General features: G+C 37.1%; 1 protein-coding gene across 8 annotated transcripts in view; it reads right to left on the reverse strand.

Moving 5' to 3' along the window:
• Positions 1-4: 4 nt before the first annotated feature.
• RUFY3 (RUN and FYVE domain containing 3) overlaps positions 5-25,854 on the reverse strand; it is a 131,582-nt gene continuing 105,732 nt past the window's right edge. For 3 of the 8 annotated variants that reach the window (XM_074275112.1, XM_074275115.1, XM_074275114.1), the window contains 10 exons: positions 24,451-24,543; positions 23,041-23,124; positions 20,604-20,771; positions 18,898-18,995; positions 13,047-13,166; positions 11,370-11,469; positions 8,015-8,094; positions 5,719-5,746; positions 4,521-4,589; positions 5-3,076 (listed from right to left, as the gene is read on the reverse strand). In XM_074275112.1, the coding sequence (XP_074131213.1) occupies positions 2,933-3,076; positions 4,521-4,589; positions 5,719-5,746; positions 8,015-8,094; positions 11,370-11,469; positions 13,047-13,166; positions 18,898-18,995; positions 20,604-20,771; positions 23,041-23,124; positions 24,451-24,543 (984 nt within the window). In that variant the 3' untranslated portion in view covers positions 5-2,932. Of the gene's footprint in view, positions 3,077-4,520; positions 4,590-5,718; positions 5,747-8,014; positions 8,095-11,369; positions 11,470-13,046; positions 13,187-15,760; positions 16,084-18,897; positions 18,996-20,603; positions 20,772-23,040; positions 23,125-24,450; positions 24,544-25,854 lie in introns of those variants that run through there. The other 5 variants (XM_074275116.1, XM_074275119.1, XM_074275118.1 and 2 more) reach the window with 3 other exon arrangements.

The raw sequence follows: 25,854 nt of genomic DNA on the forward strand, positions 1-25,854 counted from the left end.
AAAACTTGTTCACCAAATAAATTTATTTAAGAACAGAACCTCTTCCACAATCTTCAAATGCAAGACAGTTGAGGGGAGCACTTGATGTCTATCTAGGACCCAAGTGAATCCTCCCTGTCTGGGAGCTGAAATCTGACTGAGCCTGAGAGTTAGGTGCCTTGATGTAATGCTAGATATACTAGACCCCAAGTGAAGAAAACCACTCTGGAAAACTAATAAATGAGACTGGAATACTGAAGGGTTGGGTTCATTCTTTTAACATGCTTTAACAAGTTTTTTCAGTGACTCCTCTGCATTATTCCTGACCTGTCACTGGTTTTAAAGCATTCCCCAAAACATCCTATTTGTACCTTAATAGACTCTCCTACTCTTTCTTTAAAGAACTATTATTCTAGGACCACAAAAGCCAGCTTTTAATTTTTTAGGAACATTCAAAATTTTTGGATTTTCAGTCGTCAGCCAAGCAAGTATATTGGTGACTGAAAGGAACAAAGCCAATTTGTTAGAAAAATAATATTTCAGTTTATTTTGTCATTGCAAATCTGATATTCGCAATGAACTAGGAAATAATGGATTTAAGCATTAGGAATAGGGTTGCTTGTGAGAATAAATAAAATGAAATTATTTTTCTGCAAGAATGCACTGGAGAGATTTAATCTGGAAGAAAGTTTTTCTTTAGAAACTCAGTCAACAGGGGCAGCTAGGTAGCACAGTGGAAAGAGTACCAGCCCTGAACTCAGGAGGACCTGAGTTAAAATCTGGCCTCAGACACAGTACTTCCTGGCTGTGTGACCCTGGGCAAGTCACTTAACCCCAAATGCCTCAGCCAAAAAAAAGAAAACAGTAGACTGCTTCTGTATACAAAAACAGGAATTTTCATTCTCCTTAACTGCTAACTCAGACTTGTTTTAATGGATTAGCAGAGGCAGCAGCAGGTAATCTTGTACAAAATGGAACTCTATTGGGTCCGTGCAGAGATGCAGGCAACCTGTTAAAAGTTACAATGGACCACAAGTTTCAGAAATGCTAGCCTTCAAGCATGTGTTGTAAATGTTAACTTGGGGGTTATTCACTGCACAGCCAAAGTGACTGGTGTCACTTGCTGTGTGTTCATAATGAAAAGCAATAATGCTAATAAAAATCACCCAACTTCTGTTAAAGGCTTCATTTTTTGAATATCAAAGGAAAATCTCATTGAATAGAACCCTGAACAATGAATTAACTATCTCCTCTTTAGGGCCAACAGATCCCAAACACCTTGCCATTTTAAAATAACTTTTACTTCCCAAGAAGCCTAGACAGAAAAATCAATCAGTAATAATCACCAAGAGAAAAACTGCTGGGCCATAGTTTTTATCTTCCCTCGGGAATCTTGAATGATCAAGTAGCACTATTAGTTTTCCGAGGGATTCCCTCAACAATCCTTAAGATCACCTCACTCTTCTCAGGCCCCATATTCTTTCTAGCGAACAAGCATTAAAAAAACAATTCTCACTGGACTAAATTTCTTTCTCCAGAGTTTTAAATCCAAGCAGAATGTTCTGTTACATTGCAGATGGGGCAAGAACAACCTCAATATTCTGTCTCACAATTCTCCCACAAAGAATTTTTTACAGGGTAAACATTTCATATCTTACTTCCCCCTTTGCTTTTGTTCCCACCAAGAGTAGTCTCGGTGTGACCTGTCAAAGGGGGCTACCAATGCCAAATCCTTATTTCTATTATTAAAACATGTTTATGGTTCTAAGGGGCATCTAGCTGGTGCAGTGGCTAAAGCACCTACCCTGACATCAGGAGGATCTGAGTTCAAATGTTGCCTCAAACTTTTCACACTTCCTAGCTGTGTGACCCTGGGCAAGTCACTTAACCCCAATTGCCTGGGGGAGGGGAAATAAATAAATCTAAATCTACATTACCTACTCAGCATAGAGAAAGTGGCTATTAAAACTTCTTCACATCCCAGTAATTTCAGAGCCATTCACTCTCAGCTGTGTACTTTTGAGATCCAGTTTCAATTTATGCTTCCTTTAACCAAGACTTGTTCCCTATTCTCAAGCTAAAGTCCTTGTACTCTTGACCCTCCCTACAGTTTTAAATTGACGCATTTTCATTTCGCCATGGATGGACCCCTTTTTTTATAGCCAGTGACCAGTCCTCTAACAAAATTAAAAAAGGAAAGCCGGCAGTGACTGATAGTTTGCATGACACTTCACAAGTGAAGTTCACATCGAAGAACTCTGTATGTCTAACCCAGTAAGCGCTGAGGATACGGGAAGCCACTCTCTTTTTGACCCGGGACTGACCTATTACAAGTTAAATGGGACTTCAGGGGGATGAAGTGTAGCCAGGTTTCTAAAGTTATCCCCACTTTACTTTTGCTCTTATGGCAGTATTTAGGCCAGCAGCAGGAAGGTCTTGGTGCTAAAAGTAGATTAAAGAAATTGCCGCATTGTGTCAAGTACATTCAGAATATATGACTGGTATCCCTGAGGTCAAGTTCACAGTTTGAAGATGATTAGAGGAGACGGGAGGAAGAACCCAGCAGCATTTGGTAGTGGGGAAAAACGGCATTTATCATTTGCTCTTGGGCCTGCCAATTCAATACGTCCTGGAGGAAACTGGGCTGTATGTACCCAGTTCTCTCATGGTCTGGATGTTTCCTCCGTGAAGCGGCCCTGCCTCTGTCCTAAGCTTATCTGTCCTTCTAAAGTCACCCTAGATGATAAATAGGCTCCTGAAGGGAGGGCACTTGGAAGAGAAGACAAAGATCAACTCAAAGTTTATTTGCCATCACTCAGAAGGAGGGAAGGCTGCTCCGAGAACTTCCTGCGTCCCTGCCTACTCTCCATGACCTCAGTGATTCCCTCTCCCAACCCTGGATGCTTTGGGCCTGCCTTTGCAGGAGGAGCCTCTTCCGGTCCTGTCCCCGGCCTTAAGAGGGGCTGACTGAGTACTGTTGGAGCAGGCGGTCGTGGCAAGGATTGCAAACTCGCTCCGGGTGGATGCTGGAAGGCAGGGGCAGCTCGCGGGCTGAGCAGTCCCCGCAGAAGGCGCCCCCACAGTTCTTGCACACGTTCTGTAATGAAGAGGAGGAGAGGGGCGAGTCAGGAGGCAGACAAACAGGCAGAGGGCCCCAGGGGGACTCCCTGACGCACATTCAGACCAGGAAACACGCTGTCTGGCCGCTAGACCTGCCTGTCCCGCCGCACTAGTAGCTAGTCTTACTTGTGCCATCTGCCAATGAGAGGTGCACGTGCCTACCTGATGGGGACGACAGAGGAAACCCTTTATCAATGTAAAAATATGATACGGAGAGGCTGTATGGAGGGGTAGAAAGAGCAGCACCCCTGAGCCAGGGAGACCAGGGTACAAGCCCTGCCTCTGACAGACACTGGCCATCTCTGTGACCCGAGGCAAATCATTAAACCTCAATTTATTTCTATTTCATTAACCAAAGTGGAGCACAGATGGGCCTATCATCGAATTATTACTGATTATTTCATATTATTTTTACTAATAGCAATAGGCAATACTGCAGTATAAACAGGTAATTAACCTTTTTAATTTGGTATTTTAATGCATTATACTTATCTCCCCTTAGATTAGGGGGGAATCTAATTAGGTTTATTTTTTAGTTAATATTAAATTAGTTTCCACTTCTGAGCCTATATCAACTAGAGGTAGGAAGAGCTAGCCTACTAGTAGGGAATGAAATATTTGCCAAGGGCAATCCAGCTAAGAGTCATCATGACTGAAGTATTCAATACCTTCTTCAATGATTTAAATGACATGGTGGTAAAAAAGAAAAAAAAAAATGAACCTTCAAAAAGACCTTCAGCCTAGGACAAAGGATTGATTCTAATGAGATAAAATTTAACTGTGAAAGTCTTCCTGAATCCAATATAATGAAAATCCAATAATCTTAACATTAATACTTGGTTTCAAAAAGTTTAAAAAAAAAAAAAAAAAAAAAAGCAATCTCAAATCAATCCATGAGTACAAGTTAGGTGAACATTTGTATAAAAAGATCTGGGGTTTTATTAAATGGGAGGTCGGTATCAACCATGGTTTTTGGGCCAGCAAATCTGAGCCCCAAGCAGTAACGTAATCTCCTTTGTATTGAGAAGAGAGGCCTGGGAAGCTGGCTACACATGGAGGGACATTCAGGGAATCCATTAACAGGCTGGAAAGTGTCCAAGGGAGGAATGGATGAAAGACTGGGGCTGGAGAGGAGGAGATGCAGGTGAACGCGGTCCTTGTCTTTGGGGCCTGCAGAGGTTAGAGCTGTTCTCGGCAGCTGTCAGGGGAGGAGGGAGGGTGACCCAGGGCCAGGTTTTGGGCTCAGAGTAAGACAATATCAAGTATCTGATCAGCTCAATAGTGAAATGGTTTGACCAGGAAACAGCGAGCTCCCTTTTCACCAGAAGGCTCCGAGCCACCTTCCCTCTGCGTATCGGGGGCCCGGAGGAGCTCAGGTCGGTGCGCGCGGCGCCTTGCCCGCTGCTCCCCGAGTTTGTTACCTTGGCCGGGCTGCCCTCCTCACGGCACAGCTGGCACCTCTGTGGCTTTCCCAACAGGGACGGCTGGTCCTAAGGCACCAACACGGACAGGGTTAGTTGTTCTTGGATCAAAGATCGTCCCTTCTCTGCTTGAGTCAACCATTCCCGCTTTGTGACAGGCCCTTATACTAGGCCTTCTGAGCCACCCAATGGTTGTGGTGAGGGGAGGCAAAGTGTATGTTAACCATTATTAACTGAGTTCATCGATCTTTTCCATTAATTAAAACAATAGGCAAAATTTCCATAGGAAAAATCTTTTAAATCAACTTGTAAACTGCCTAATTCCAACTTTTAAATATTCACCTAACTTTCCTTTTGGGTGGTACTGCCTTCTCTACAACCCCACCAGGAATGGAACCATTGAGACCATGATGTCTTTTGTATACTAATACTTTATAAATCCCTTGGAATATATGAGGCATGGCGGCCCGTCTCACTCTGGGGTACATGCTCCAAGTCAGTAACCTGATCAGGCCATGTAGATCTATTCCTTTCTAAAGCAAAACTTTGCATGATAATTGTTTTAATGACTTCTCATAATAAATAAAACAAATCTCCATCATTTGAATAGGCAAGTAAATGACAATATAAAGCATTAAATGTTATGTTTTTATTATATTATTAATTTGTTACTTTTCAGTTGCCTGACTTTGTGACTGTATTTGGGGGGTTTCTTGTCAGACACTGACTGGACTGCTTTGCCATTTCCTTCTCCAGCTCGTTTTATATACAACCGAGGCAGACTGGGTTAAGTGACTTGCCCAGGGTCACACAGCTTGTGAGTGTCTGAGGCCGGATTTGACCTCAGTGTGAGTCTCCCTGACTCCTGGCCTGGAGCTCCATCCACTGTGTCACTTAGATGACCTCATATTATTTTTAAGTAAATAATTTAAATAGCAAATGCTAAATAGTAAGTGTTCAAGTGGCTCAGTGAAATCCTCAGGGTTAATGGGCCACTTCTAACAGGTCTGAGAGAGGCATTTTGCTTCATTTGGCTAACGTCCCTGACATGGGGCAGCAGCAGCAGTCCCCGTGGGGGGCTGCAGTCTTCGTCCCCCTCCCACCCTAGTTTGCCTCCTGGCTGGCTCTAGTTCAGCCCACTTCAGATTTTAGCTAGGGTTGTGAAGGGCTCTCCAGGGTCAAGAAATAAATGGGTTACCTGCTGATCATCAGAGTGAGGCTGCAGTCTAGAAAGGAAGAAACCCAAAGGGGAGTTAGTGCAACTTTGTCCACAACCAGACAGCCAAGAAAAGCTGAGAAACGAGATGCTCTAAATCCAGGGGGCAGGACCGTGGTTCCTCCAGGCTAACCTCACCCACAGAGAAGCAGACACAGGCAGATATTCCACCTTTCAATCTGAGCTGAGGACTCCCTTTCTACTGGCAACAATTTCTATCTTATCTTTCTCTTCCAATGGCAAGTTTTCTATTGAATCATGAACATTAAACTGGCAGAGAGGTTAGAGATCATTTGCTCCAATTCCCTTGAGGCCAGAGCACTGCAATGATCTAGTTCTGGCCCAGTAGCCAATTAGTGGCAAAGCCAGAATTAGAATTTGAGGCTCCTAACTTGATTATTAAGATTCTAGATTAAGGGGACTGATTTTGTCCTTCCCTGAGGAGGCAACCACAGGGTTCCACTGAACAAGTCATCTTAGATACTGGTTTTTTTTCTGTTGACAAAGGATATAGAAAAGAATGAGATCTGTAGACAGGGGTGGGGGATGGAGGGAAGAGAGGAGAGTATTGAAATAATTGGAGAAAAAATGGAGTTTAAGGGTGAATTACTTAATTTAAAAAGCTGGTCATCAATTTTCCCATTACCAGCTATCCTATTCCTCCAACTTCCATCTTAAAAATGTCAATCCTAATGCATCAGCTGATATAAAAAATATAATTTTCTCTGAAATAAAAATTTTCATCCCACTAAAAGCTATTTTATTTGCCTCATGAATGGGGGGAAAAAACAATGAAACAACCCAGCGTGGTCCTTGAAGGGATTCTTAAATCCCAGTTCTTCTAAGGTTAACAAATGCACTTTCAGAACAATAAGTGAAATCTCATCAAGACCCTTCCCAAGGTTTTTATGAAAACGTCCTGATGTTATTTGACCTCAAAAGCTTTCATTAGAAAAAGAGCTGAGACCTTGTTTACCCATAATTTTAAGAACCAGTAATGGGGATGAACTTGGATTATAATCTTTGAACAACCCTGACCAACTCTAGTGGAAATTTAGAAAGTTTCAGCTTTTTCTAACTTGGCTAAATCTAAGGAGAACCATCAGTTCTGGACTAATGCCAATTCCATTACCCCCAGGAAACCTAGGCAGGTTCTAGGATCACTGGGGCTAGAGACAGGGCCCCAAACACTACCTAGCTGTGTGACCCAGGGCAAGTCAGGGAACCTGCTTGCCTCAATTTCCTCCACTGTACAACGGGATAATAGTGTCTGTCTGCCCTCCAGGGTGGATGGGAATATCAAATGAGCTCCTATTGCAAAGTGCTTAGCACAGTGCCTGGCCCATAACAGGTGTCCAATAATGCTAGGTATTATAACCATTATTATTCCTTAAGTTTTGCTCCAGGCTGGACCCTAACATGGATATCCTAATCTTGGCCTTGGCCCCACTTTGAGTCCCCTTGCGATTCCAGACAGAAGAGAGAGAGAGAGAGAGAGAGAGAGAGAGAGAGAGAGAGAGAGAGAGACAGAGACAGAGAAACAGACAGAGACAGACAGAGAGAGAAAGAGAGAGAGACAAACAGAGACAGAGAGAGACAGAGAGAGAGAGAGAGAGAGAGAGAGAGAGAGAGAGAGAGAGAGAGAGAGAGAGAGAGAGAGAGAGAGAAAGAGAGAGACGAGACAGAGAGACAGAAACAGAGAGAAGGAGGGGGAGGAACCAGAATAAGCACCCTATAACTTTGTCCTGTCTTTTGCCTTGTTTTTATATTCATGACTGGCCCAGTGGCTCCCAAAGCCCACTTAACAGTTTCTAAGTTTTCTTATAGAATATGAAAAGCTGCCCTTGCCCTCTCTGCCCCACCAAAAGAAAACAAATATGCTTTTTTGGTTGAAATAGATAGAAAGCCAAGAAAACAGAAGCAGTCTAGCCCTTCTAGAGAGCTAAAGAGGAAGGGGAGCCACAGCTCAAGCACTGGCCCGCTGAGTTCTTTGGGGACAGGCATAAAAAAAAGGACAGGAGCAGGGGGGGACAGCCAGGTGGCATTCTTGTCTCTTAGGATCACAAAGAGGTGGTTGGTATGAGTGAATAAAGAGGCCTGGGGACCAGTTCACGCCATTCTCTTGAGTTTTTTACTTCCCACATCTCCAAAATAATTTCCTGGCTTATAAACATTTGCAGAAAGGTCAGATCCCATTTTATTGCAAGAAAAACTATGAACAGACCCTCCTTCCATCCCAAACCCCCATTAGACAAGAGTTTTATAATTTAGTCAATACTTGGTAGGGAGAATTGTGTGGCCTTCTTCCAAGGGCTTTTTTAGTTTATCATTTTCCTCTTGGATTTTATGCTTCCCGTCCTGCCAAAAGAAAATAGCCAGTTTACCAATTAATCAGGACAGCATAGTGATGCCGCAAACCTTTTTTTATTTTTCCCCTATGTGTCTTAATCTAAATGTGAATTCAATCATCTTAGGGCAGAAATCCAAAATCAAAAGTGAAATCTCCAGAGCAGAGAGCAATCTACACTTGAATTCATCCATGGCTATATCCTGAGAAATGCTATCCAACAATGACTAAAAACCCTAACTGAGCTGCTGAATGGAGGGAGAAAATATGGACCATTTGAGGAGTACAAGTATAAGGTAATTTACAAAGCAATGGGGGCTGGAGTGCAGGATTCGGCAAGGCCTCTTAGAGGAGGTGTCATTTGTCTGACCATCATTTGACAGAGAGCTACAATTATTTGCCATCATCCTGCTTCCCTTTCAGTTTCTTATACTTAATATACCTGGGGTGGTTTCCTTCTGATAAATAGGAGGGCTCAGTAATAAAAAGTTCCAGAAGTTTTTTTTGGTAAAAGCATTGAGAGCACAAGTCAAGGTGTATACACCCAAAGGGGCTTACAGAGCGCTTCTATGCATTTGGCTCCCTAATATTTATAGTTTTTTCTAAGTTGTCACAAATTTCTCAGCAAAATATATTTCAGAATTGACTATCCAAATCTGTGCTCTGAATTCTTCCTTTCTCTATCAAGAGGTGGATTAGTATGTTTAGTCACGAGTCCTCTGGAATCATGGTTAGTCACTGTGCTATTCTGGTCTATGAAACCTTTCTAAGTTGATCATCATCACAATATTTCTATTATTGGGCACAAGATTCTCCTGCTTCTGCTTACTTTACTTTGCATCCATTCATACAAGTCTTTCTAGGTTTCTGAAACTATCCTTTCATCTTTTTTTCCAGTACAAGAGTATTCTATCCCTTTTATATACCACAATTTGTTCAGCCATTCCCTAAATCATGCACAGACTTAAATTTTAATTCTTTACCACCCCCAAAAAATGTTTTAATGTATTTCTGTCTCTTTATAATGTGTGATAATATTCAATTTTGCTGGTTAGTCATTGCTTGTTACAAGGCTATATCTTCTGCCTTCTGGAATAGATAGTAGTGGCTAAAAATTGTGTAATCCTGAGTACCTGGCGCCTTGCATCATATCTGTTCTTTGATCTCAAAGTCCTGGATTTTGCCTACAGTATTCTTTTAAAGTTTTTATTTTGGAGTTTCACTGGCAGATTTTAAGATAAAATTTGAGTGATTTTCTTTATGATTTCTTGAAAGAGGAAGTCTAGGTTCTTTTTTGTTTGGTCACAGCTGTCAAGTAGATTCTAATGATTCATCAATTATCTATCCTTGATTTATTTTCCAAATTAATTGTTTTGCTATGAGATATCTTACATTTCCACTCTCTCTCTCTTTCCTTTTTTTTGTGTGCTGAGGCAATTGAATTAAGTGACTTGCCCAGGGTCACACAGCTAGGAAGATTTAAGTATCTGAGGCCAGATTTGAACTTAGGTCCTCCTGACTTCAGGGCTGGTGCTCTATCCAGTGCCCCACCTAGCTGCCCCATTTCCCCTCTTTTTAAAAAAAGTCTTTTGACTTTGTTTCATGAAGTCATTAACTTCTATTTGGTTCATTTTCATACTTAGGCAGTTTGCCACTCAGGGAAGATTTTGTATTTCTAGATCCATTTTCCCTTTCTTATTTTTTTTCCATAACTCTCATTTCTTTTATTTTTCTCTAACACTCTCATTTCATTAATAAAAAATTAGACTCTTTTAAAAAATTCTCGCTTCTGATAGCATACTTAAGAGATTCCTAGAGAATCAACTGAAAAATTACTAGAAACAATTCACAACTTTAGCAAAGTTGCAAGACATAAAATAAACCCACATAAATCATCAGCATTTCTATATGTTACCAATAAAGTCCAGCAGCAAGAAATATAAAAAGAAATACCATTTATGATAACTGTAGATTAAATAAAATATTTGGGTATCTACTTGCCAAAACAAAGTTAGGAATTATATGAACACAATTACAAAACGCTTTCCACACAAATAAAATTAGATCTAATCAACTGGAAGAATATCAAGTGCTTGTGGGTTGGCCAAGTGATTATAATAAAAATGATAATTCTACCTAAATTAATCTTATTCAGTGCCAGACAAATCAAACTGCCAAAAAATTACTTTACAGAGCTATACAAAAAATAATAACAAAGTTTATCAAGAACAAAAGGTCACAAATTTCAAGGATATTAATGAAAAAAAAAAATGCAAATGAAGATGGCCTAGAAATTATAATAATAAAGCAGCAGTCATCAAAACCATTTGATATTGGCTAAGGAGAGTAGTGCAACAGTGAAATAAGTTAGGTTCATAAGATCCAACAGTCAATGACTATAGAAATCTAGTGTTTGATAAACCTAAGGTCTCTAGGTTCTGGAATAAGAACTCACTGTTTGATAAAAATTGCTGGGAAAATTGATAAATAGTATGGCAGAAACTAGGCATAGTTTCTATGCCTACCTAACACCATATACCAAGATAAGGTCGAAATGGATTCATGATTTAGACAAAAAATTCTAATTAGAGCAAATTAGAAGAACATAGGATAGTCTACATCTCAGATCTGTGGAGAAGGAAGGAATTTATAGCCACATTATGAAAAACAAAATGAATAATTTTGATTAAAAAGTTTTTGTACAAACAAAAGCAATGCAGACAAGTTTAGAAGAGAAGCAGAAAACCAGGGGAAATTTTTTAATTTTCCAATGTTTCTAATAAAGGCCTCATTTTAAAAAGAGAACTATCAGATGGCTTGAAGCTGTCTTGGGGAAGGGGAAAAGAAAGAAGGGAAGAAAAAAAAAATCTGGAACTCAAAAATCTTACCAAAGTGAATGTTATAAACTATCTTTATAAATGATTGGAAAAAATAAAATATTAAGTAAATAAAAACTTTGGGGAAAAAGACAAATACATATTTCTGAAGACACATTTCTCTAAATGCCCTAAAGATTCACTCTTTTTAAAGTTCCACAACATTTTTGGTTTCATGATGGAGAGAAAGAGAGGACCCAGATAGGAATGGGATAATTCTTCATGGAAAGATTCTGAAGGGTTCCCTTCATACTCAAGAGAAAAGTTGATGACTCTGACTAGACACGCTCATTTCCCTCTCATCTCCCTGGACTCTCCTCATCCTCACAGAGAGGTTGTTAAAAAGGCTAAACTTACATACATGTTTGGCTAAAAAGCTAAAACATGAAAGCTATCACTACAGGGATTACCGTTTTGGGTACTGGCTTTGGTGAGACTTTCTCTGGAGCACGCTGACTACTTTGTAATCTTCTTTCTCTTTCCCGTTTCAGCTCTTGCTCAAGCTGGCTCCTGGTAGAAAAAAAAGAAAAATATTAGGATGAGAAGACTGGGTTTCTGCAGCTCAACAAATCATGTTCATTAAAAAAACCCAAACCCCAAAACCAAAACCTAAACATCATATTCACCTAACAAAGTACCCCTCAATTTCTTCTTCTATCTTTTTTCTGCAATGAAAAAGAGACTTCCCCCTAACATTCAAATAGTTTAAAAATGAATACGTTTCCCCTTAAAGGGAGAAATTTATCATTTAGAAATGATGTGTTGAGGGCATTGGAAATAAATGAATCCATTCAAGTCTGTCCTAGGATTTAGACCAAAAGGAAAAAAAAAAAAATTCTTAGTGCTAAAAAGTGTATTGACGCTTTCTCTCAAAAATTGTGATTAGTACAATGAATTTGCCATTAGCTAGTTTTGCCTAATCATAGATTCTAGTAAGGAAAAAGTGATGAGAGATATCAAGTAGATTTGTGAGAAACTCCCCCCCCCCCCCCCCCGGGCTGGGGTTAAGTGACTTGCCCAGGGTCACACAGCTAGGAAGTGTTAAGTGTCTGAGACCAGATTTGAACTCGGGTCCTCCTGAATTCAGAATTGGTGCTCTATCCACTGCGCCACCTAGCGGCCCCGAAACTTTTAAAACTAATAGAAAACAACAAAACATTTACTGAACGTCATTTAATCTTTAATGATCCAAAAGCCATTTGAAGGATCTCGAAGGGCTTTAGGGCTACCATTAAACATCACCATGGGATAAAAAATGCAGAAGGTTCTGATGTTAAAGAAGCTTATCACTTAAGGGTTTTTAACACTAAAAAGAACAGGCATGTCCTCTGATGCAAAAAATATATAGTTTATTTGTGATAATAATCTTCATTTCACTATCTTTACTTTCTTTGGATTCTTATGGATTAAAATAAAATGTGCTGTGTTAATAAACTCGGTCTTTTGAGATATTCTTAAATTTTTAGTCTTTCTAGTGTTAGCATAGGATCAACAACCTTTCAAATAATTTTAATTACTGTATTTCATTATGACTTCTGTTAGCCTATGTATTTGATTATTATTATTTTTGCAACATTCTGTGAAGAGGTGTACAGGTTTAACCAAACTGCCAAGTTGGAGAGCTGGAATCATGACAGACACACGTAGACAAATTTGAGGTGAGGCCTTCTATAACAGCATGTGGACCTCTTGATAAGAAAATAGCATTTATATGACTAAAAATTTTATTTTCTTAAAGAAATTTCTCCCCAAGAATTATATATCAAATACCCCAAATTAATTGTGTAGTTTGTAGCCCTGACCATAGGCAAAAGCTGAGACTCCCACTGTATTCCCATGTGTATCTGACTTATTTTTGGTTCTAGGAATATAAATAATCTGGCCATTTTTTACCCTTGTTTCCTTATGTCTTTGCTTTCCATTGCTGAACAAAGTACGCTGAAATCTTCTGAACTTGGAGAAAGAGCTTCCATTGCTCCCAGAATTAGACTGCTCCCTCCTTCTATCTCCCCCCAGCTCCCACTACCTTGCCACTGACCTCCCATGGACCACCCTTCCCACCCATGACTCCAGATCCCTCTCTTCACCGCTGCCTGAGGAGTGCCTCCACTTCCAGCTGCAAACTGTTGATCTTGTCCCCAAAGTCCTGCTTGAAAAGGCGGTTGTCCTCCTCAGCAGACTGGCGGCCTCGCTCAGCCTGGCGCAATCTGGATGTGAGCCACATGAACTTAGATAAAAAACAAAAGCCATGGTGGGGAGGAAGACCAAGCACAGACCACAAAATAAAAAATAACCCAGAGAGAGGGGAGCAGAGAAACAGAGAGAGTAGAAAAGAAGGAGGGAGGGGAGAGGGAATAGAGGAGAAAAAGAAAGAAAGATAGACAAAGAGAGAAGGGAGAAGGAGAAAGAAAAGAGGAAGAAGAAGAAGAGGAAAGAGAAAAAGAGAAGAGAAGGAAAGAGAAGAGGGAGAAAGAAAGGGGGAGAGAAAGAATGAGGAAAGGAGAGGGAGAGAGGAAGGGAGAAGAGGGGGATGGAGAAAGAGAAAAGAAAGAATAAGGTCAGGAGTCACAGAAGGGAATAAAGGATAAGTTATGGGTAAAATGAAAATAAAACAATGAGGAAGACGAAAAAACATTCTGAAGAAAGCAAGATGTAGGTGAACCAGGCAGAAGAGAAGCTGATTTTCCAAGAATTTTTTTTATTCTATTACTACATTTTACAGCCATTAGATGATCAACAACAAAACATCACTTTAAAAAAATCCATATCCAAAGCAAACCTCAAATACACAGCAAAGTCAAATCTAAATTTGTTGTTTTGTTAATTTATTTTCTATTATGGTTCTATGTTACATTTCAGCTTTACAAATGTAGGTAGAACTTGCAACACTGGGTGGCCCTCCGTAGACACTCCCACATCTAGACCCTAATCATCACACCTGGGGTTAACTTTACTGGCCATTCTATGTCAAAAACCTATAGGGCTGAGAGATAATTATATAAAGAAAGGTTCTGTCAGGAAATCTGTTCTTCCACTGAAAAGGAAAACCCTTTTTTCACTCCTTAGAGCCTCTCCAGACTCTCTGATGAAGGCTTTTATTCTTCACCGGCCACAACTTGGCACCTGAAGGGCACTGACTGAGGAGAGGTATCAGAGAACCTATGGAACAACTAACTGAGCCAAATGCCTATCACCTTGGAAGGTTCACATGAAATAGTGTGTACTTTCAAAGCTTTCTCTTCCTTGATCCGCTCTCATACACTTCAAACTGAAGCTAATTTAAATTCATCACAAAAGGCTGATGAGGAAAACTAAGGAAATGAGTTTTATTGTACTATCTTAAACCCCCCCCCACAAAACTACAGGGATGAAATAAAATAAACTCCAGACCAAAGGCTCTCTCCCCAAGAGGTCCTTCCCTTTCAAATGATGACCACGAGTTTATGCCCATGGGATAACCTGGGAAAAGGTATGGGCCAAAAGACTAGGGCATAAAAGAGCCTTTTCCCAATCCCCAAAAGGAGTTGAAACGCCCTAGACAAGGACTTCTTTTGTATTCTAGCTCTGTACATCTCTCACTTTACATTCAGCAAAATCAGGCCAAGAAAAAATGTCACCAATACCTGCTGAAGGAATAAAACACCTACAAAAAGCCCACCCCTGAACTCAAACCACATTTCTCAAAGCATTCTGTTTACAGGATTATTAAAAATAAAAAAAAAAAGGGGGCCTTGATCTGTGGTCACTTTTTAACATTAAACAGAAGAGATCCGTTAATGTTCTTTGTGGAAATGTACTGGGGGTGAGGGGATTCTCCCTCCTCTATCCCCATTTCCAGTTAAACTTGTAAAAATGCAGCTTAGTGTTAAAACTCTGCAATTCCTTTTTTTCCTATGTTAACATCTGAAATGTTTGCCTAACAGATAAATAAACTTTTGTTAGTTTGCCAGGAACCCCAGCAAATTTCTATTTTTAATAGGCCATAGAAACTCAAAAGCGAAAAAGTAAGAAATATCTGATTGAAAGGCAGCAATGTCATTTCCCCCTACGATTTGCCGGCTACTCTGAGACAAGGACTGGTGGCTTAATGGCCCTTCGTGAGGCTACAGTGGTCCTCCTGAGCACAGGAGAAATAGCAGAGAGAGTCTGCAGCCTGCCCCTTTCCTTAAAGAGGAGAGTTCTGGTAAAAAGCCCCCTCTGTGGAATTCCTGAAGAAAGGAAAAACTGCAGTAATTTCTAGAGGGAAGAGAGGTAGAAGGTGAGGCAAAGGTAAGAAGGGACTTATTGAAATTTCCATGTTCATGTTACTCTAAGACACCTAAGCTATGACAGCTTGTCTCTAAGCACTGTAAAGGAATGTTAAGGATGCTCTCCTTTTGTTTGAAGTCACTAAGGCAAAAGAGTTGCGAGCAGTCTTAGTTATGGAGGACAGGACTGTGGTGAGATATCTTACTCTTACTTGATTAAAGGTGATGAACAAAAAGCAAAAGCATGATGATTTAGGACACACACACACACATGCACATACACACAACTAGTCCCAGAAACACCCGAGGCTCCAAAGTCTCCATCTCTTATTTCATGACAAACAATGGGATGGGAGTACAGAGAAGATGAGTCGGGCTGTCCATGACCTGGTCTACTGCATGACATGAATGCTGCACCCAGGGTCTGAAAACATTAGAGACTGTGATGTCGGAGAAGTACATCAGCAGTATACATACAGTCTCCAATTCCTTATGCCTTATTTTGTTGGTTTTTATTTTTTCATGGTGTGTTTATTTACTGGCCAACTCAGATGTCGTTTAACAAAGTTTATTGACAAATAATCAGGGAACTTATACCAAATTTTCTAGTTCTGGAAAAAAAAAAGAAGAGAAAGAAAACCCAACCCAAAAGATTTTTAAAAATTCAATAAATCCCAAGTCAAGTTTGGATGACATTTTACATAGGAGCGCCAAGTTTAAACTTATAACAAATTCTCCAATTTCCCTCATTTGTAACTAAGTTGTGTTGTGAGAGTTGTGAGGTGACCAGCTGCAAAATCCCTAATGATGATGCTTTGGAATCAGCTTACTGGCTGCACAATTTAAGGTTTTTGCCTGTTTCACCAAATCCTTTTCACTGGATTAGGAAGAAATCATAATGAAAATGGAAGAGAAAAGGGAATATGAAAACAAACAAAAAAAGGGAAGAGGAAAAAAGATCGTCAGCTTAGCATTAGATGGAAAGTTTCTTGTTATTCAGCTTCATCTGCTACATACCAGACCAAAACTGATAGGATTCAATAATTCAAGGCTATAAGACACTAAAAAAAAAAATCAATCTGGTTACAAATCATATCCAGAAGCATCTTGTTGGTCAGCATTCAATTCCAAAGGGTTTTCTTGATCTTCATGTCACTTACATTATGTGTTTCAAATTTCTCTACCAATCTGGGACTATTAATTAAATACCAATGCTATATAAATCAATGGTCTCCAAAGTGGGGATAAATAAGACAACCCACTACACCATGTGGGAAAGAAAATGTTAGAGCTTTTATTGTTTTTGTGTTTGAATTTAAAAGGATAACTCCCCCTTATTATTATTATTATTCTGTTCAGATATTTAATAAATTGACTCTAGTGACCTTTCAGTTTGTATGTCAGATGGTCATGTTTCATAAATTTAGTATACAAGGTAGCAGGTAGGAAGAGTGAGATTTCCATATACAAAAGGGATCACCAGTGGTTCATTTATTTGACTACAGCATACTCTTAATTTATCACTAAACATTTTGCAATGTGAGAGTTAATTCACTCCCACAAGAATAAGATGGACTTTTACAAAAATGGTAAGTCTGAATGATTAGTTTGAAAAATCTATTCAGAGTGATGGCTTGAAAGAAACTGAGGAAACTTCCTATCGTGATTAGTAAACAGCTGGAAAATACAGAGAAAATAAGATAGAGGCACTTTCTTTCCTGATAAAACTATATTTACCTTTATGTTTCTAAGATGATGAAAAAGAATCTTAAGAAACTTTATTTATTTAGTATCTTAAATGAATTGAATGGTGGAACTGTTTCCAGAAGAAAGGAAAAATTATTGCCAGCAGTCAAAGTATTAGTAAGAAGTCACATTAGTGTGATCATTCTCATAGCTACAACATTGTAAATATTTATCTTTGTAGCAATTACCTCATTAAAAATTATACAACTAGCAGTATTAATATTTATTGAATTCTAAGAGAACTTGGTTTTTTAGTTTTTTTGATAGAGATATATAGCTGCTGACAGGGAAAGAAATTTCTCCAGTTTGTTAAATAAACCATAATTAATTAACAAACTGGAGTGGAGGCCCTAAACTAATCATTAACTGGTGGAGTTGTTGCAATTTAGTAATGAATATGATAATGACTCACGTAGCAGGTGGTAATGAGTAAAGCAGCATATGGTAAGAGGTCAGGAATTAAGAGATAACTTACAAATGAATGTAGAGAACTTTATAAACCACCATGAAGTAGATTTATGGTATCAGACTTATGAGAACAATGTTGATTAGGCAAGGTCAGACAAAATTTTCAAAATTATAAAGATTATTTTAATTATAGTTTTATCAACATTATTAGAAAAATGCTTAAAAACCTAAGCTCTGTGATTAAAATGTGTCACCTATAAAAACACCTCATAGATGCACACTTAAAAATGCTAGAAAATCTAATTCTCTAACCAGTTTGAAAGTTTCTACAAAAAAGAGTGGATTTTGAACTTATTTGTTGAAAAAATATAGAAAAAGCCACTCTTCCAATTCGTTTGTGAAAACAACTAACACAAAGGGTGATAGAAATTACCATTAAACCACAAGTTGAAATTAGAACTAGACTATTAAACTGTCTGTATTACAGTGTTAAACAAAGATTTCCTATTCAACATATTCAACCATGTTCTCCAGCTAAAATATAATGACATTAATATTTTTGGTGAGAATCATTCATGTTCAATTCATCTCTGTCTCATCCTTTTAAAGTTTCTTTTTTTGTATGTTTTTAAGGTATGTATTTGTATAATAATGCCATGTATATTTGTATATTTACAAATAAGAATACATTTAACTGAGGGGGTGTGCACAAATTTTTAAGAAAAATATTTTCATCAGAAATATTTGGAGACCACTGCTCTAGGCTTCAAACTGGTAACAATTTTATTCAAAGAAATATAAAGAATCTTTAACAACCAGCTTTTTTGCAATCTCTTTGTATATATTAATATATTTCAGTATCACAGAACTGGAGAGGCAGCGGCTTAGAACGTGGGCCAGAAGCTCATAACCAGACCCTGACACATCCTGGCCAGCGAACATAGAGCAGGTCATTTAGTTTCTTAAACTGAGCTGCTCATTGATTTAGTAAAAAGAGTTTTCTCATGGGAAGCTGCGACATAGCACAAGCCATTTTGCAGTGTGAGAAATGATTCACTCTCACAAACTACAGATATTGTTGCCTAATTTCAAGAATTCCATATGAATACAAATAAACAAGTATGTTTCAAACTTCTCTGAATATTAACCATGATTTTCACCACTGTTAGAAACTTTGGTCCCTTTAAACAAGAGAAAACACTAAGTGAAACTCATTCCACCAATTAATACTGCTATTAATTATAGTGAAGAAAACATCTATGGATATACATTGTTTCTCAAGAATGTTTTCAGCAAACTCTCTCAGAGAAGTCACAAATGAAGTTTAAGGTTGTTATCTTAATTTGTTTCCTTTGATTTAATCATTTGACAAATGTTTGACTTATCAATCAACCAGAATTCTCACACTTGAAATAACTTCTTTTGTTTCTCTAGATCTTTGGGAAAACAATGGCTAAGAAATCTGTTTAAGTTCACAACCCTTCATTAACATGACCAATGAGCCCAGAGTATTTTGTTAAAGAAAAACCACTTTTACCTCTGTTCCAGTTGTTTAATGGTAGCAGCCATCTGATTGGTCTTTTCCTCCAAGCGACTGTTCAATTCACTTTTTTGTTTGACTCCCAAATCTGAACTCTGTTAATTTAAAAAAAGAAAAAAAAAGAAAAAGCATTTTAAATAAGGCCCTAGGAAAAATAAAACACTAAAAAATAAATCAAATATGCCTTTTGTATTGAATAATGACAGGAAAAGAAGTAACTGGATCTCTTTTTATGAGTAGTAAATTTACCATACTAAATGGTCAATCAAATCTAGACTGAAATATTGATTAAAAAGTATTTTTTGCAGCGACACAAGAATGGAAACAAAGAATATGTACATTAACTGGGGAATGGCTAAATGAATATGAATGTGAAAATATTACTGCAACATAAAAAAATGATAAAGGGTATAATGAAACATCAGAAGACTTCTATGAATTGATTTAGGGTGGACAAAGAACCAAAAATCTATATCCATAATGATTTCAACAACAGAATGCAAAGAATAAATAAAAAACAATGTAACTAAAATGACAATGTGACCCTAGATAAGAAAGATGCATTTCTCATATTTTTACTGGTGAAGGACAAATTGTGTGAAAGATGTTAAGATGTGCTGGTTAATATTTTTCTCAAATGCCTTTCTTGCTTTATTACAAGGGATCTCTCTTTGGTGAAGGTTAGAGAGGGGTCTCTATGGAAATAAAAGTGATACACAAGCAAAAGATAAATCAAAAAGAAAAACCAAAGCAATAAAAAGTCACCATGGTAAGTACCTCTTGGGTGGTAGTTGGTTCTCCTAGGCAAGGGAGATATGGGATGATTAGGTACATTATGAAACAAGGGAGGGATTAGCAACTGGGAAGATGAGGAAAGAGCTTATTTAGAAGGTGAGACTTCAGTCGGGTCTTGAACTCTGAAGAAGAAGGGGGATTCTCAGAGGCAGGGGCTGAGGAGACACATTCTAGATATGGGAACAGTCAGACCAAAGACCCAGATGGAGCTCTGGGGCTGAGAAACAAGAAGAGCGGGTCCGTTGACACACCCTGTGCATGTACAGTAAGACTAGAAAGATGGACTGTAACTGGGTCAAGCAGAACCGGAGCAGTTTGTGTTTAATCCTGGAGACATTGAGAAGTACCCCTAGAGCTTGCTGAGGAGGGAGTATCAGTGCTCAGATTTATGCTCTAGGAAAAGCAACTGTGTGGAGAATGAAGGGGCAGGATGAATGTGAAAGATTTTGTGGAGGAAGAAGAGAAAGGCACAGCAAAAATTAGAGATGAGATTAGTCAGGGTTTCCTTACCTATGTTTGGAAAGTGGTCATGTGAATATAGAAATATGGTCAGAGGAACTGTACATATTCAACCTATCAGATTGCTTCCTATCTAGAGGAAGGGGGAAGAATGATGAGGGTATAAAAATTTGAAACACAAGGTTTTGCAAATGTGAATACAAAGGTGAAAACTATTTTTGCATGTATTTGGAAAAATAAAAAGTTATTAAAAAAAAAAAAAAAGAAAGAAAGAAAGTGGTCATGACTCTTTTAAAGTAATATAGGATTCTTTGATAATTAGTAAAATTTCCAAAGGGCTGGCCTCCTAGTGGGAATCCAGGCTTTCCTTCATAATTTATAATAATTTGTAGAGATGACAGATTTCTGTATAACTGATAGTTCTGTTTCTCTCTGGCCCTCTCCCTCACCTGTAGCTTAAAAGAAAGCTCATGTTTGAGAGCTCTGAGATCATCCAGCTGTTGCCGCAGAGAAACAAGGGCATCTTGCTTCTCACACACATCCTTCTCGAGCATCTTCATAGCTAACTCCATCTCCTGCCTCATGCTGATCTGCATCTCCAATTCCTTTTCCACATCCTGACCAAAAAGTAAAGGCATTAACTCCAAGGCAAATAAAAGGGCAAAATAAGCAAATAGGTCCATTGCAAATAAAAAAAGAGTCAAATGCTTGAGAAAAAAAAAATGTGAGATTACAGAATAAAAATCTAATTTATACTAGACATTCATCTTGTGATAATAGAATCCAAAGAACCTTCTAGCTACAAGTTGGAGCACTTGAGCAAGCAGTCAAAGGAGACCTATTTTTAAAAATAATTTTCATTCTTGGTAGTGTTCCCAGTAAGACTATCCCAGCTCATCTCATTCCTCTGACTTAACTATAAAATTATGTTCTTTAAGAAGCTTTCTCAGGCCTCCACCAGGAACTGACCTCCTCCCACCCTGAACTTTCATACAACTCTATAGTATTCTTTCTGCATTTGCACATTGCAGCCTAAATCATGAGTCACTTGTGGTTATCTCTCTTTTGCTAGATAGGAAACTCCAGGAATACGAGAATACTGTACAAATTACATCCTACTAGTTCTAGTTGCATGATAAGGATTCAGGAGCTATATGTGGAATTCAAATGAATTGACAAGTTTAAAAACTTATACTGAATTAAGGGTTATATTTTCTGAGAACAGAGAGTTCATCATTCTTGATGAACAAGAATGGTTGTTTTAGTTAATTGAAAAACCTTTATCAACTGTGAACTTTTGGTATACAAAATTGAGCTGTTTATTATCTTTTGGCAAAAAATTATTGTATATAGATACTGTCTCTATACATCTATAAATATACATTTATATCCCAAACTATAGAAACATATTCTTAGTTGATATAATATATTAAATATATATAAAATATAATTATGTAAGTATAATTTAAAACTATAAGAAAAGCTATCTTATGTATGTGCATATATATATGTGTGTAGATATGTACAAACTTTATTTACATACATATTCAAGGAAAAAATATATACACACATTTACATATGCATGTGTGTATGTATACACACACACACATTCATAAAAGAAGAAAACAAATATTTTTTGGCATCTATGTTTCAGGCCCTGTGCTGAGTACTATTATCTCATTTGATTCTCACAATATCCTGGGAAGTAGGTGCTATTTTTATCATCATTTTACATAAGAGAGAACTAAGACAAATAGAGAATTAAGTGTTTTGCCCAAAATTATTTTATTTTTCTTTTATACTTAATGTTTTGTAGACACAAGTAGGAAAAAAATTGACTTTTTTGTAACTGAATAAGATCATTATTGTTTTATGGTTATTACTTTTTGGGGAGGAATTTAATAATTTTATTAAAACATCATATAGGTTATTAAAAAGAATGGCCAGTTGACCATTTCTTTTAGTCCAAAGACAAAGACTTCATCAAGGATTTCTTGGAACTTATGAGAGGAAGCAATGTGAAAGGGAAAATGGAAAAAAAGGATGATGCTTGACAAAAATCAAAAAGGGCAGAAACTTTTGCTATATGGCTATTAATTCTGATAAGTAATCAATATGAAAGTGAAATGAGATTTTTATCAATAATGAAAAATCTATTATGACATTCTTATCACAGTTAAAATCTGTATATTACAAAATACATCAAAATATTTATAAATAACTATAATAATTTATTAAATATAATAAAAGTTTAATTTCATTTCTTAAAAAGTATTTTGGTCCATGTCCCAAAGTCAAATGTTCTGAGGACACATTTGAACTAAAAGTCTTCCTGATTCAACTACTTGCCACCTCTACAATACATCTATTATATGTTACATGAGTTATAAATTACAAAAATGTGTACAGATAAGTAGGGCAGGCAGGTAGATATAAGTAGATAAAGAAATGTTTTATACACAGGTCAAGGATTCTTAGTCTCTTTGGCAGTCTGGTGAAGCCTAAGGGCTCTTTCTCAGAATAATGTTATTAAATGCATAAAATAAAATAAACATGATTACAAAGGAAATCATACCCCATAATATATATATATATATATATATGTATGTATACATGAAATTATTGGATATATAAATATTTGCATAGATGTATATACTATACTAATATGTAATGTTAACAGATATTAATAGACCTATTAATGTATATTACAACCACATTTTCTTCTCCATTTTATAATGCAGTAGGAAAAAAGGCAAAATATGAAAAATAGTTTATAAAAACAGAATACATGTATGATTTCCCAGATTTGGACCTATCCAAGAGACCTCTTGATAAGCTGTCAGACATGAACACAAGACAGAAGTCTAGCAGTCAAATTTAGTTTACCAGTCGTAATTGTGTCTCCTCTTTTAGATGTTTTCTAGCTTCACTCAATGCTTGCCCATCTGCAGTTCTATCTTGCTTGGTGCCCTTGAAAAAAAAAAAAAAAAGTCAATGAACCAGTAGACATTAAAAGAATAGCAAGCAGAACCTTACATCAATAACTCAATGAATGCAGACAGAGGTCATCATTCTAATGATGATAAAGATCACACTCCGATAAATGAAACATTTTAGAGCAAAGCTACTTAAACTTTTTTGTATAACTGATTGCATCTTTGGCAGTCTGGTCAAGTCTATGACTTCCATCTCAAAATAATATTTTTAAGTATATAAAACATGTAGTATTACAAAGGAAACCAATTATATTCAAATATAATTCTCTCTCCCTCCATATACACTTATATTTATATTTAAAAGTTTATGGTGAAGAAATCCTCTTTTTAGAGTCCAGTAAAGTGATATATTTAAAAGATGAAAAGTTTTCTGCCATACTAAGATCCAAAGACAATTTGTCAGAAAAAAAAATAATTTTCAAATCAGGCAGTAATGAGAATATGAACTGACAGCAACCCCTTACTTATCTACCTGATGGCATCAATGACTATCTGCAACATACGACAACCAAGAAAGGTGTCCCTTCTTGCTCTTTTTATGTAGATATCATACTATACTCACAAAAAAAACCTCTCAGGTCTTTTTTGCCTCTTCCTTTAAACAAACTTTTACTCAGCAGTTAATTACTCATTATTTAATCATACTAGGTAGTTTGGTTTGATGCTTTTCTAGAGTACACACAGAAAATTCATAAAAGTGGAAGCATGTTTTTATTATAATGAGCATATAATATATAATGAATACATACCATAATAAATATAGTAAGAAATTACAGAAATCATTTTTAAGGGAGATATGGAGGAAAAAATAAACACAGAAACTAAAAAAAAAAAAATCTGAGGTCTTTTAGAGTTAAATTGCTCTACAACAGCACTTGAGAACATGATTTTTTTCTCCTGTTATCACTCACAGTTTTAAGTATAGTCTTATTTTTTTTGATAGTATATATGCATGAGTAATTTTTTTATAACATTATCCCTTGTATTCATTTTTCCAGATTTTCCCCTCCCTCCCTCCCTCTACTCCCTCCCCTAGATGACAGGCAATCTTATACATCTTACATGTGTTACAGTATAACCTAGATATAATATATGTGTGTAAATCCAATTTTCTTAACAAGCATTTATTAAGCAACTAATATATTTCAGGCACTGCTAAGCCCTTATAGTTAAACATAAAATTTTTCTTCCACTTAAATTATGCACATGTTCTTTATTTGGATTGTTCAAGTTTAAGCAATGTTTAAGTCCTTGCAGAACCAGAATTCTTTGTACATTTTATAGGTACCATAATACTCACCTTCCTATTAGATTCCAATATGTAGGAACTTTCCTCTTTGACACGTTCCATTTCTTCTTGTAGTGTGATAATCCTGTTGTTGGCAACTGCCAGCTGTGAATGGAATCAAACAACCGTCAGATAGAACATAGATTAATCTGATGGTGCTCCTAAAATCTTATATGACTTTGGGTATTAAAATTTTGGGTATTTATCACTGATAAGATTCCTGGAGTTTCAAATTAGGCATTATTCAAGACATTCTATGAATTTAATTTTCCATTCACATCTGGTTTCAATTATGTATTACTTCTTGCCAAACTTCACATTATCTAATGACTTGAACAGTCAAAAACCATGTTCCCTGCTGTTAGCTTAATTTGCTTTCCTTTGGGGTAATGCTTTGCTGGGTAATATGTGTTTTACAAGAGCTAAGTGCTATTCTTAATTCCCCTTAAAACAAAAATAAGGTTTTTATAACAAATGTATCAATAATATCTAGGAAGTACAAGTGGGAAAAGGATGAGTTGATTGGGAAAGTAATCTGTGTTCATTATAAAAGATGGGAGAAAACCATTTTTAATCCTTTAAGAAACATTTAAGAGAAGTTAACAGAATTTGTGATTTAAAAGTAGCATCTAGAATCTCAAGGAAAATTATGAAAAAGAGGAATGAAAGGGGTCTAATGTTACCATACAGCAAACTAAAAAATAAAGCATGAAGACTATCTGGTATTAGACTTAAAAAAAAAAAAAAGAAAAAAAGCTCAATGAAACTAACTAGGTAAATAAACAAGGCCTAGAAAACAAATGATCATAGCAAAGCAATGTCTAATAAATCTAAGAACACAAATTACTAAAGCAAAGATTCCCTTAACAAGAACTCTTAGGGGAGCAGCTAGGTGGCACAGTGGATAGAACACTAGCCCAAAAGTCAGGAGGACCCAAGTTCAAATTTGGTCTCAGACACTTAGCACTTCCTGGCTGTGTGACCCTGAGCAAGTCACTTAACCCCCAATACCTAAGCAAAACAAACAAACAATCAAGAATTCTTAGGTAATCCGTAAAGGAATTTGAAAGCAAATAGGATTAGACAGTATTTTGTACCATACAGATACCACATAGTATAATAATCTCCAAATAGACAAACTAAATCAAGGTAAAATATATAAACAATTCAAATAAGAATGGAAGGAGATAGTTTCTACAAATAGGTTTAAGTGAAAAATTCAAAATAAACAAGAGATATAAAGGAAATCACAAATTTAAAAGATTTACACTCAAAAATTAAGGCAACTAAAATAAGGGGAGAGGGAGAGAATCTTTTTCTATTAATTATCTCTGCTAAAAGCATGATAGTCAAGATCTAAAGAGAAGCACAAATATATAAAATCAAGAACTGGTCTTGATGAGATGAGCCCTGAAA

The sequence above is a fragment of the Sminthopsis crassicaudata genome, chromosome 6 (assembly GCF_048593235.1).
Source record: "Sminthopsis crassicaudata isolate SCR6 chromosome 6, ASM4859323v1, whole genome shotgun sequence".
NCBI classification, from domain to species: Eukaryota; Metazoa; Chordata; class Mammalia; order Dasyuromorphia; family Dasyuridae; genus Sminthopsis; species Sminthopsis crassicaudata.